The 14,017-nt window shown below is 42.8% G+C and overlaps 1 protein-coding gene across 1 annotated transcript in view; it reads left to right on the top strand.

Moving 5' to 3' along the window:
• Nucleotides 1-7,822, top strand: part of LOC118227366 (inactive phospholipase C-like protein 2) — a 61,685-nt gene extending 53,863 nt beyond the window's left edge. Inside the window, exons 5-6 of the mRNA XM_035417742.1 lie at nucleotides 4,569-4,678; nucleotides 6,532-7,822. Coding sequence (XP_035273633.1) covers nucleotides 4,569-4,678; nucleotides 6,532-6,732 — 311 coding nt within the window. The 3' untranslated portion in view covers nucleotides 6,733-7,822. The remainder of the gene's footprint in view (nucleotides 1-4,568; nucleotides 4,679-6,531) is intronic.
• Nucleotides 7,823-14,017: the final 6,195 nt, after the last annotated feature.

Below are 14,017 nucleotides of genomic sequence, written 5' to 3' on the forward strand. Positions count from 1 at the left end.
ATGGAAACTATCCTTCTGAAGTGATCTTTGGAGCAAAATACACTGCTTATATACAGACATAGAAAAGTACAAAGGCTTTTCATTTCTGTAGTTATGCATTCAAGACGCATATTGTCTTGTGCTCTTCAGTTTCAAGCAATGGGCAAATCTTGACCTGAATTTCTTAACCTACTATACATTGCACATCTCTTGCTCTGCTGAAGAATGCCTGCTGTGCTTTCAGTTCTTTCAGCTTTCAAATGTCTCGTCTCCATTGTCCTATAACTCTTTTGTCTTAAAGCCATGAATGAGGAAAGCTTGTCTGCTTTAATGAAGCTTTGGTTTTATGGGTTTCCAATCGGATGGCACATGATATATTCAGTAATGTGTCCTGACAGACCAAATAGTTCTTTTTTTTTCAACCCCAAAATAAGAATGATGGTTTGGAGGCACAAGCAGAAAAAACTACCTGCTTATATACTACAACAAAGGTATGTGGACACCTGACATCATCTCATCCAAAATTATGGCCATTAATATGAAGTTGGTCTTACTTTTCTGCTATTACAACCTCCACTCTTCTGGGAAGGCTTTATACTAGATGTTGAAACATTGCTGCAGGAATTTGCTTCCATTCAGCCAGAAGAGCATTAATGAGGTTGGGCAATGATTGATTGATTAGGCCTGGCTCGCAGTTGACTTTCCAATTGACCCCAATTGGGTGGGGTTGAGGTCAGGGCTCTGTGCAGGTCAGTCAAGTTCTTCTCCACTGTTCTCGACAAAACCATTTCTATGTGGACTTCGCTGTTTGCCTGCGGGCATTGTCATGCTGAAACAGAAAAGGGCCTTCCCCAAACTGTTGGGGAAGCACAGAATTATCTAGAATGTGGTTATATGCTGGTTATATGGTTATATGGTTATATGTTGTAGCATTAAGATTTTCCAGTGTTAGTAATGATGATGCTTGAATAAAGAGTAAAACTGTTTGTGTTAAACCAGAAAATGGGAGATTGTTCAAGTGGGTCGTTTTAGCTGATTCAGTGGCAATTTAAGGCACAGGGATTTTAGGATGAAGCCACAGGTTCATAGCATAGATTAAATGCCCAAATGTAGATATATAATGTGTGGATTACTCTAGTATGAATAAGAGATTAGTAAGGAGAAATAGCGCCTGCACATCTGTTGTACCTGTCAATAGTTTGCTTTGCCATTATCTTACACCTGCTATTATTCGAAAGTGTACACCCTCCTTGTATGTGGACATCATATTGCACAGTAGATAGGGCCTAATCATGCCCATGCAATATTTGATGTGCTGATCCAGGTTATGGGAAATTCAGAAAGGAAAATGGATGATTGACATTGCACATAGTGCACATAGTTCCTTGTAAAATCAAGAGTTGGATCACAGATTTAAGAAGGCTTCATGAATTAATTGGACCCCAGGCCAACCTCCTTCATGGTAGAGAAGTTGTATGCGTGGGGTTCTACTGTGAAGATAGTGCCCGGTGTCGTGGGTTTGTTGGTGATGAGCAAAATGGGTCAGCACTTGAATCCCATCAGCCCCTGGGGTTCAGGGGGAGGTCCCCCTGGGATCTGGCTGGAAAAATCAAGCGGACTCAGCTGGAGAAGCAGAGTGCAGTCGCTGTGGAGAAACCTATCTCAGTTGCACAGAGGCCCCAGAGCACACAGTCAGTGTCGCGCGGTAATCCCCAGCGTTCAGGGCTCACGCTGTGAAGAGCCATGAGCCATGAGTGTGAGCCCCAAAGCAAGCGTCCCTCAGAACACAGGAATCACAGACCGTATTCGGCGAGAATGGCGAAGGTCCCAGACTGCAGGCAGATGCTGGTCTCTGCGGAGTGCGTGTCATCGTTCTACAGGATTACCCATGAGTCACTTCCCCTGGATGTGGTGAGCTTTGGTGTGAACTTTTTCCCAGGGTAAAGTTGAATGAGCAGTGTTTCATTTAAAGTGGCAGGGCCTTGAATAAAAGACGGTTTGAGAACCGGACAGTCTACTCCTTTACCTTCTTTGTGACTTTGTTTATACTAGTCTCATCTGTCAAAGCTGGCGGTTCTTGGTTGGGAAATGTAGCAAAAGAAAAACCAGCTGTAGGGTTTTTTGTTACTAAATGTTATGACTGAGGGGTAAAGGGGCTTATGAGCTAACCTGTACATGAGAAGCTCTTCCATTGTGGCAACTAAGTCATGTGGTTTTATACACTGTATCGCGTACTGTGCTCTACTTAAATCAACAATAGCAGTGGATAAAGCCTCATCAGTCTGTGCCTCTCCTATGATGAATATATAGTAGAGAATTTGGCAGTCTCTCATCTGTTAGCTCTTAAGCACTATTTTTCAATATCCTGTTCTGTTTGAAGTGGATCACTTGTTGAGCCCTCTGCCTTTTGTCTTACGTCAGCCTTGTATTCCCAGTATAATTGTAACCATTTGCTCTGGTCTGACAGTGACAGTAAAAGTGCAGATGAACTAAAAGGCGAGAGAATAATTTTCACAGAGCATGATGAGGAGCGCATTTTATGGCCCTGGTTCTGCCATTTTCCTTTACTGTTGCTTAGGGAACGGTTTTATTACTGCGTTTTCTGTTTCCGTATTGTGGACCGGCTTCATTACTGCGACCATATTATTCAGGTTCACATTGGATCAGAGATGTTCTTTGCTGGAAATTAATCACTGTGAAGGCTATACTAAGTGAGCACTCTGTTTAAAGCCTTTCCTTCTTGTGTATTTATCTCTGTTTGCAATGGGCCTAATTTCTCAGTACTGGACTCCATTCTGCCAGATCCATACCACCTCTGTCAGTGTCTGAATGAGCCAGGAAAATAGAGCATTCCCTCATTCGCCCAGAATGACGGAATGCAGCCCGAGCTCAAGCCTGTGTTGCTAAGCAACCCCAGACATGGAGCAGAACTCGGGCGTCAGTGTGTGTGCATGCATGTGTATGTTTGCCATCTTCAGGACTCCTCGTTCTGCAATCACAGTTCAATCGCTTCCATGTGCTGTTGGTCTCATGGATTGCAGTGTAATTCATGCATTACACTTTCTCTAATTGTTTTCTTTATCTGTCTGGTGTAGTTGCAGTATACACGGGAAGAGTTGCACTTGAAACTGGCAATAAAATAAATTGTTCAGGATTGTTCAGCCTGTTATACTGGGGAAATTGAAAAGGACAGACCCATTCAATACTGTATCCTTGTCTAGACTAGCCCTTGCTTTTGAGTAATTGTAAAATTATTTTCAGTCATATCCTGTGGTAATAATAATTATAATGTACCTCATCTTCAGTCAGTCAGCCCATGAGGCTCCAGCTACCAAGCATGTCCTTCAAAGGACATATGCATGGGCCAACTGTGCCTTGTCCAGTGAACACTGGGCCTTGGGAATGTTGCCACACCAAACACTAGTAATTTTATTTATTTATTTATTTTAAAAAATTGATTTTAGTAGAGTACCACAGAAGTGTTTTCAGGTCCTTGTGTGTACTGCACTGTGCAGCATTACGTTTATTTTGGTTAGAGCTCTGTAGTTTACAACCACAGATGTTGTCTTTTGAAAGTCACTTATCTTTCAGTGAATTTTAATTTGTGGTGAAAATGATATGCATATCCCCCTCACGGGGATTCCACTTTCTTTATACAAAGCCATACCCCTCAGATGTGTGGAGAGTGTCTCAGTGAAGAAAATAGAGATCTTCATTGGGAGACAAATCCTCTCTGTGTCTTCCCGGGCGCTGCTAATCCACAGTGACAGGATCTCATGGGCGGCCACCGCGCCCCCACACTCGGGCTCTGTTCCGCTCTTCCTGGTCCCTTTCCAGATCCTGACAGCTGTTTCCACCGAATGTCACTCCCACTCCAGGCCTTAGTCACGACCTACTGTTCCGACTTAAAAAGACTTAACTTCATTTTGCAGTCTTTCACAGCTACGCAGTATGGCCTACTGCTTAAAATACATTTAAGGCAAACGGCTCTCTGTTACAATCATGAGTCGGAGCCAACATCTGTTTCTGCTGCATACCGTAAGGCAAAACCATTATGCAAAGTGGAAAGGGTTGGTTGGTGGCGGTTGGTATTGGAAACGGGGTTGGAATGTGAGCAGCTGTGAAGAAGATGCATTAAAGTGGTGGTTGAGGCGCTGGATTCAGTAGAAGGGGTGAAGGTTCATATTTGTTGTTACACATATACACTTTTGTGTGTTGACAATGAACTTCTCTTTAGTTGCTATAGTGAGAATTGTCCTGCTGTAGAGCAATTCAGGCTGTTTTAATATCATGAGTAATAATGCAATGGGCGCACTTTAGCATTGTGCTAAGAGACCTAGACCTGGAACAAAAGGCTGTAAGGTTGACTAGTGGGTGGGACACTGCTGTTGTGCTCTTGAACAAAGTCCTAACTTGGTTCATTAAAGAATTCTACCTGAACACATGGATAATGGGTAAAAATGCAAGCTAAAAAGCTGAAAGTGGATAAGGAGGTGTATATGGCAAATAATGTGATGCAGTAATATGGCAGCATAGATAAAGTTGTTGAATTATGATTATGATTTATGAAATTGTATGTTTCCTCCCAGCAATGGAGTTCCATGAGCACCTGCACGAGATGGCTGTGAAGGAGGGGCTGAAGGGCCGCAAGCAGCAGAAGGCCGTGGAGAGCTTCACCTGGAACATCACCATCCTGAAGGTGAGCCGCCCTCCTCCAGGGGGCGCTGTTCTGCGAGCCTGTCAGAGTGAAATAGACTCCCTCACAATACAGACTTACTGTATGCATATTATACCACAAATGCAGCTGTTTGGGCGATGTTTAGCGCATACTTCAAGAATACAACTTTCGCTAGTGGTGAATAGTGTTTTATTGTTTTTGTAGTTTTGGTCTGCCAAACTAAACAAAATGCAAAAAAAAACAAAACATTTCTTTTTTGCCCTTGGTTACTTGAAAAGGATCTTCCAAGTGGGTTTAGATTTTCAGTATCATTAATAAGGTGACTATTTAATATTTCCAGTTAGAATCAAAGATGCACTCTAAACTTTGGGGTATCAAAATATAGCTTGTATAAATTGTCCATTGTGACATTTTGCATGCTCACAGGCTCTGACTAATTTGCCATATTTAAGGCACTCATCAGTGTTTCTAATCAGCAACATTGGACCTTCTGATGTATTTAGACATCATATTTACATATGTTAATCAGGACTATGCTAAGAATGATAATCGTATGATTTGCACATGGTCTGCAGATAATTGAATAGATCCTGCGGAATGCTTGGCTGAGCTGCTGCGATTATCAAAGCGCTCGTGTTTATGAGTTTTCCTGCCGGCATTGCCGGGTCAGTGGATCTCCCTTTAGAACATTCAGTGTCACATGCTACCGCGTAAATATTTTTACCGTTCCTGTTCTTGTTTTTCACTGATTCAACACACCAGGCTAGGAATCATTATTTATTCGGCTTAACGTCTGATCTTTTTAAAAATAATTCCCTTCAGCATGAATGATAAGGTTAATGCTGTCCAATTATAAGTGCCCACTTGATCAAACCTTGTACTAATGTGATGTCTCATTATGGGAGGTCCAATGTTTGCTTCAGTGCTTTTCTGAGATTACATGTGAGGGCCTTTTTACTCTTCTTCAGTTTTGCCCACAGATTCTGCTGTCATTAAAAAAAAAAAAATTACCCAGGGAAAGTTATAGATTTGGGACAATTTTATATTTGCCAAATTTGTATTAATTCTGAGGCACTTATATTTTCTTTTGTTTGTCGTTTTTATTTTGGGAGCGAGGGACAATGACATGTCCTGTCCAGTGCACAGTCTCTGCCATTGTGCTCTTGTTTTGGAACGGTAAAAGTCGGTTGACGGAGTGACGTCCTTCCCGCAGTGCGAGTCTCTGTGGTCTCTGTATCTCAGACCACAAGTGTGCTTCCTGTGAAAGCGCACCTTCCTGTCTGGGCGGCTTTGTGCTGGTGCCTGCACACGGCTGGGGGTTGGAGCACGGCACGCCGCGGAGCAGACGCTGCCTGTAAGAGCGACCTCCCACCGGCCCGCTTCTGCGAAGCCCACCCCATTACTGCGGTGTCCTCTGTCAGAGTGCGCGTCCTCTCAACTGCGTAATGTCCGCCGCTGCTTCTCACTGTGCAGTCTGCCGGCTGATCTGCGGAAGGTAACGCAGCACGGACTGCTGGGCCTCAGGGCTCCTCCTGTGGAGGATTAACTGTTGTGCAATGAGGTGCAGAGCACCGTGCTCATTGACTAAAATGACAGTCTGCAGTGTTTCCCCTGCAAAGTATTTCGGTAGAGAAAGCTAATGGGGGGGTGGGGGGGGGTGTCTCTCAGGGTGTGGAGAATGTTCATACAGTATGAGTGTTTTCACACTTAGCCAAACCACCTCATCACAAGACACAGCATACCGATACCAATTCACATTCAGTTAATCTGGCTCAATAAAAGGACATTTTAAAAGTCCTCATTGAAACCAGATTCGCTGCAATCATCTGGTCCAGAATTCTAACCATTGCTTATCCATCTGTCTCTCTCCGCAGGGCCAAGCAGACCTGCTGAAACATGCCAAGAATGAGGTTCTGGAGAACCTCAAACAGATCCACTATGCTGCTCTCACCTGTAACCTGTGTAAGGGCGGGGCAGAGGGTGTGGCCGGAGCAGAGGGCAAGCCCCGCCGCAGCCTGGAGGTCATCCCAGAGAAAGCGGGGCCAGAGGACGACCCACAGGATGGGGAGAACTAAGGGTATCTCCCCCTTTCTCCACCTAAAAAATTACCCTAAAATTCCCCAAGCCAGCCCCAGGATCGTCTCTCTACGGTCCAGAGGTAACGCACAGAATTGTCATGGGACATCCATAAATGTGGTGGAAACAGAGCATTTAAACACAGATAGGGTGAATTCAAGAGACCTCTTCTGTTCATTTTGGCAGTTTCTAAAGCACAAAATACAGGTCGATGTGAATGTAGTAGAGGACTGTGAGGGCAGAGATTGTAAAGTTTACAGTGCAACTGATTATTTTTTTGTCTGCCAAAATGTTTGTGTATATATGGAGATCTGTTACTTTGTTTTTACATTGTGTATTATTGCGATCTCCCCCTTTTTTGAATAAGATTTCTTATTTTAGAGGTGAGCCAGATAAAGATTAATTTTATGTGTTTTAAAATGTTGAACTGCCAGGCATGATGGCATTCACCCTGTACAGGACCCCCCTGTGCGGGATTCCTCATACGGACCAACAATGTTCTGAGCCAAGACCAGCAACTTCTCTGTAAAAGTGAGGGGGGGAGGGAGCAAGAGTTTGAAACAGGGGCTGAGTGACTTGTGGGTAGTGAATGTTTCGTGTGTCTAACTTATTGAATAATAATAATAATAATAATAATAATAATAGCTTCTGAACCATTCCAGGTAATAAACTTAGTTGTCTGTTTATGGATAGCGATAAACATTTGGGTGCCTCATGGCTCTAAGTCAGCGATGTGAGGAGATGAATGGTTCTCCTCGGACGTGTCCAGCCCCAACCTGCCGTTTTCTCACCCCGCCCGCGGCTCATTTTCTAAACCCGGTCCATTTGTCTGGTCCGTTCTGCGGCTCTGAGCCTGTCACACGTCCACTTCCTGTCGATTCCATCACCCACAAAGTGTTCACTCAAGCCTCATGAGAAAATGTTGTCATTTATGAACTTCAGTGCAGTGCCAGTGGGTGTGTATTTATAACCGAAGTTGACCATTTATACCCGTTGAATATGTGCCACAAGTTTCACATCAGTTCCCGGTTTTTTTGGAATCTGTTAAAAATTCCATTTCCAGAATAAACTAACTGAAATAAATCTCCATATGCTGTGAAGGAGGTCTTTTTTGCATTAATAAAAACTCACTCACCTTTTTGCATTAACAAATGCATTTTTATTACTGTAACACTGACAAACATGATCAATAATGAATGGGATATGAATGTAGCTGAACATTTATAGGAGAAGGAACCGCAGCAGTGAGATCTGCTTTCATCAGAGATCATCTTTTACCAATAATAAGTGTACATAAGCCACCCTTTGTGTCACAATCAAGTCACTCTAGTAATGCAGTCACTGTAGCTACCAGAATCATTGAAACCATTTTCACAGAACTGTCTCTGATTTGCATAATTAAGTAAAATAAATTTGCATTGAGTAAAGTTGAATTACAATATCGGGGAAATGTGAGTACATTAACCTCATTAATATGAGCACTAATATCAGAAAAGCACATAAAGATCCAGCTTCGCTAAGGCACAAGAGGAAGTTAACTATGCCGACCAAGAGCCCAAGTACACATTTTAAGTGCGCACAGGCTTCATCCATAACAAGCCCGATAAGACCCTAAGAACATATATAACCTGAATACCTAAGGTTGGGAGTACTGTGGTGTGTGGAAGGAAGGAGACCCTGATGCAGTCTGAAAAGCTGGGCACAATAGCCAATGATTCCACTGCCCTTACCAAGTTTTGTTGGTTCCACCAATGTGGAGCCAGTACAGACAGGCATCCTCAGAGGGAGGGGAGAGCCGGTCTCTTCCAGGTTGTGAAAGGGAGAGATCAAGCCAGGGTTTAGGGTTTGACTATGCATACAATCTGACATGTAACATGCACTCTGCATGTACATACCGTAAATCAAAACTTGGGACCTCCTCGTCTCCTTCACCATCTCTGTCCATCCAGCATGAGCCCTGTCCTCTCCCTTGATCCTTCTGTTTTTTCCACTCAACGTTTACCCACTGCATTCTAACAATCCAGTGCGACTTCTTTGAATGACTTCGGGACATTGGATCAACAAACAGATGACACTAGACAAATGCTGTTTATAAAGCCAGCAGGAATTATGCTGTCCTAGGTCACCAGTGCTGGCACAATACACAGAGTGTAAGTGCTCATGCATTAAATTGCATTACCATATTAAACTGCAATATATAGGGCTTTCCTGTTTTAATGCATCTGATAAGAGCAAGGTCATACAGGGCAGCACACCACATCTGCTCTTCTGAACAATCAGACCCAACGCATGGAATGATTTCAATGTGTATTTGTCTCTGTTCAGGTCGCTGGCACAGTAACTACTGGGCACAGGCAAACGAGGGAGTGGGTCCGCTCAGAGAGTCTAATGGTTCTGTGTCAGGCTTTGAGTGGAGAAAAAGCTCTCTCTGAATGTGGATATGGTCTGCTGTAGTGGACCATGCTCTGTTGTCCACAGAAGATGCGTGGGCTGAAATTACGGATGATTCATTAGGGGCTCCAGTGACTTGTGGCAGATGGCGTGAAGTCCGAACAGGTCACTCCTGAAGCTCATGATTTTTCTATTTGTTTTTATTTTTTTTACGTTCTCCAAAAATGAGATGTCTGTGAAATGGAATCTCCCAATTGAAAACGGGCTACGGCATCATGACGCTGAAGGAGTCAACAGAAAAGGATTCAGACATAAAGACGGAAGGCAATTCCTGTTCCATCTGCTTGTCCTCTGCTTGTCATGTATCTGCTGTTAGAAAGCTACAGTGCCATCAGATCACTGAAGTAGACACCTGTCCCCTGCCTTACATGTCATTAACTCTAATGTAAGAAGAATGTCAGTATTCCTCTATGCTGTGACATCTGACCCTAGATACTACACTCTGTATTACAATCCAGGCAATTATAAAACTGCAAATCTTAATCTAAACTGCGCATAGATAGTGTGTTTAGGAAGAGAGGATATGACAGATGACTCCTTCCAAAATAATGAATGATCTATGAAGCTCAATTTCTTTTTAATGGATTTCTTTCATGCATGTATCAAGAAATTCTTTGAATAAAATAGTCATTTTGGATTAATAATTTGGCAAATAATTAACATACAACACAAGACAAATCAGTAGCCTACTTCATGTCTTTTGAGTTTAACTGCACAATTGAAGCCTTTTGTGAAATATGTAGCTTTTTGTTACTAGCAGAGGGAGCAAATGCTTTGTTTGTCCACTGATTTACTTTTACTACTGATTTACTTTTTATTCGTATTGACTTATTCTGGTCAGTTTAACAATCCTCACATAAACATTTAAATGTGTAATTCCTACTTTCCTTTAGCCATTAAAACCAACCTTCCTTTCTACCTAACTACCTTCCTTCCTTCCTTCCTTCCTTCCTTCCTTCGTAAAAACAGTTAAATCTGAAGACAGTGGGAGTTGCCTCCTATAATCCAGAGAGAAATGCACAAGAATACAAGGCTATACTGTGGATCTCTTGTGCCCTGAAACACCTGCACCTTGAGAGACTCCCACATGGTCATATCGTGGACATATTGTGTTGTGTTCGCAGAGGCTGGGAGAATAGTGTTACGGGACAGGAAGACGTATTTGGCCACTCTGGTGCTGAATATTTCATGCTCTGCTGGTCAGTGAACTGCACTTCCCTGAGACTCTCGCTTCATAGGGCCCTTTGTGGGAGACGGTGGTTTCTCCTCCCGAGCACTTTGCTCTGAGCTGCTCGCCGGGATCATGGCCTGGGACATTAACCCAGAGGCCAGAGAAACCACCCAGAAAAAGAGACTAAACACAGATCTATGGACCTTAAACTGTCAGAATGAAGCTGGCTGCTCTTTCCTCTCTATTAGGTTGGCTTAAAAGCCTCTGCAGCTTGTACCAAGGATTTTACAGCACTCCTCAGGCCACTGTAATAAAACTGGGAGAGAATGCCTGCCTTTTCTCAAGGATATAGGGGAGAAGCAGCATGTTTAACACGGGCAGAGTACCAGTCAAGCCATCACAGCCACATGCATTTCCCTCTGTTTACTGTACATTCACTTGTGACTTGTGTACAGCAGTTAACATCTTAAATCAATAGCACTAAATTTTGACAAGATATTTTGACAAGAGGCTGACAATGACTAGTAAACAGACAGTGAATGTAAATGCTATACAGTAGTGCAGCACTGGATGGAATAAACCATACAAAATAGTCAAACATGTTGATATACATATCAAGATTCATTTTATCTTGCTAGGCCATTCTTACATGGACAAAAGTGTTCAGCAAGTCTACCACCCACCACCTTATTCTTGAAGCCCTTTGGCTAAGTATCATGTGCAGCTGTGCAGACCCTTGATGCTCCAGTCACAGTGCCTGCAGTGACACAAAATAGCTCACAGTGACACATCAATATGCATCGCAGGCAAGAGACAAAGAGAATATTTATGCTGAAATTAGGAAGTTCAGACTCAGCTACGCTTGTCATTCTAAAACACCAAGTAATTATGATGTGGCCATGGTGCTCAAGTTCATTAAGCCTAATGCTGCTTCGTTCCAGCTTGGTTTAGTGTGTAATGTGAGAAGACACACCCCCGTTTTCTGCTGTCAGGTTTTTCCACAGAAATAACACTCTTATGCCCTGATCTTTGGCTATATTAATACATGTATAGCTTGTATAAATACAAGAACAGAGAAAATTAATCAGCAGCAGCATGTGATCTCCTCTACAGCGCTGCAAGAAACAAAAGTCCCCAGTCTTACCACTGCTAGCTACAGTACCGCTAATTAATACTGCTTTTATTATCAAACAATTCAATTGCATGAAAACCACCAGTTAGTGCTGTAACCACCATTCAATAAAAGCCCCCCATGCAAACACTGTTTCGCAGTCTGTGCAGAGAGAACTCTGCATTATAAAAGAGGACAGAAGCTCTGGCTAATCGTGCACATGCTGGATGTACAGTAAGATTTAAAGGCACTTTCACTTTTTTGTTAGAAAGTGATCACGTTCTATCGCTATCATTATTCTCTCCCAGTCTACTCACGTGCTTGGCTTCATTCCTTGCAAAACTGGGTTTGACCTTTACAGCATCCACATTAAAAACCAATTCTCTCTGGAGGCCTTCTGACAGAAAAATGCTATTTTCCAAATGAAGATAAAATATTGGCGGTTGTTCTTTGCTTTCATTTCTGGGATGACAGTGGTGCTACCCACACAGCAGAATGGATTATAAATGAAGACATGAGGGAAGCCCCTGGACTACATTTGTTGAGATTAAAGAGGTGGTTTTATTAACAAAGACATGACTGTGGGTTCAGACTCTGGGGAGACGTTAATGAGCGGAACTGCATTCTAATCACCTGCCATCACAGTATTTCCATAGCAATAGGCTATAGGGTTAAACACTTAATATGGCACCGATTTGGGTGGTACAGTTCTATACACAGTAAGTACGTCTGTTGGCCTTTTGCTTCCGCAAATTACATAAAACCTTCCCACTGTGAGATGCCTGAGTAGGGAGGGGAGAGAAAGATTGTATGGCATCATCGGTTGTGTTCTTAAAGCAGAAATATAGTGCCAGATTACACAGAGTAAATGAACACCCAAACGCATCACATGCTGATCTGGCATTTGGCCATGCCAACAACTACAGCCTGCTACCCTGTTGCTCAAATCACGGTCCTCAAGGACTGAGAACTGCTGGTTTTCCACCCTCCCTTTACCTAGTCTTTATTATATCAATAAATTGCAGTTTTTTTCTGTTCTTAACATTCTTCCTGATGATCTACACTACATGGCCAAAAGTGTGTGGACACCTGACATCCAGCACCACATCCAAAATTATGGGCATGGAGTTGGTCCACCCTTTGCTACTATAACAACCTCCACTCTTCTGGGACGGTTTTATACTATACAGGGATTTGTTTGCTTTCAGCCATGAGAGCATTAGTGAGGTTGGACTCTGATGTTGGGCAATAAGGCCTGACATGGAGTCGGTGTTCCAATTCATCCCAAAGGTGGATGGAGTTGAGGTCAGGGCTCTTTGTAGGCCTGTCAGGTTTTTCCACACCATTTTTGACAAAACTATTTATAAATGGACCTCGCTGTGTGCCTGGGGGCATTGTCACTCAATCACTCAATCCACCTGCCGAGGTGGTCTGGGACGCATTTGACCACATATCTTTTGTAGTGTAAACACTAATGCGTCCTGATGCATCCCTGACTAGGATGTAACAGGAAAATACGTCATCAATGCAGGACGTGGTGGTTGTCCTGTGCTCTTTTGCAAGTCGCAAATTACTTTGTCCTGCCAATCTCAACAGCTGGAATAGCCCACACATGTATATTCTTGAAACATTTTTGTTTTCTTAGCTAGCCCGTGCAAAACAAATCTGGCGCTTGTCTGGCGACAGACTGTGTAATAACTGTGCACGGGGCCCTTTGACCTTCTAGCGGAAGTGACGTAGGCAGTAACGAAATCTGAACACAAGTGGTCAGCTGGACACCTTGGAGACGCATGATAGACACAGGTGTGAACAGCGATCTGTCTCGGCTGTCCACTTGTGTTCAGATCACCGAAACGCATTTTAAAACCAAGTGTAAACAGGGTCATAGTGTATGTTAACTGCTTAAATATTGTTGATTCAAGTTAACTGGAAAATTGCTAGGCATTTTGCTCATATTGCATCTAGTGGGCGGGCAGTCTGGTCTTGTTTGCCTGGTCGTGACTCCAGCTCTATGTGCTAGAAATTCATATTCTGATAATATGTTGATGCATCTAACATTTAGGTAACACAGCATGGATGCTAAAACAGAAGTGGGTCTAAATATGGTTTATTGCCCTTCGAAAAACAACATGATTCATTTTATGCTTCATGGGCATTATTTTTATTCTTATAATGTCAAACCCAAAGCACATAGGAGTAGAGTGATTGTTATATTTCCATTACTTAACTATGTAAAATTGCATAAGAATTCAGCAGTTAAAAGCAAACAACACCTGTTTCTATAAAGTTTGACCAACAGTCTTTCCTTTTGAGATTCAATTCTTAAATGTCTGATGAAAGCAGCCAAAGAAGCAGAGATATCACTGTTCAGTGCACGGCTGCTGAGGTGAGAAGGGTCAAAGCCATGCTGAGAAGAAGCCTCTACTGTGGACCATGGTGAATATGGACCCCACTCTTACAATCCCAACTCAGTTTTACCAGATTGAATAATTTCCATTATGCAAGAACCGCCAACTGCCTATATCAGATCTTCTTCAAGAATAGTTTGGAT

The sequence above is a fragment of the Anguilla anguilla genome, chromosome 1 (assembly GCF_013347855.1).
Source record: "Anguilla anguilla isolate fAngAng1 chromosome 1, fAngAng1.pri, whole genome shotgun sequence".
NCBI lineage: Eukaryota > Metazoa > Chordata > Actinopteri > Anguilliformes > Anguillidae > Anguilla > Anguilla anguilla.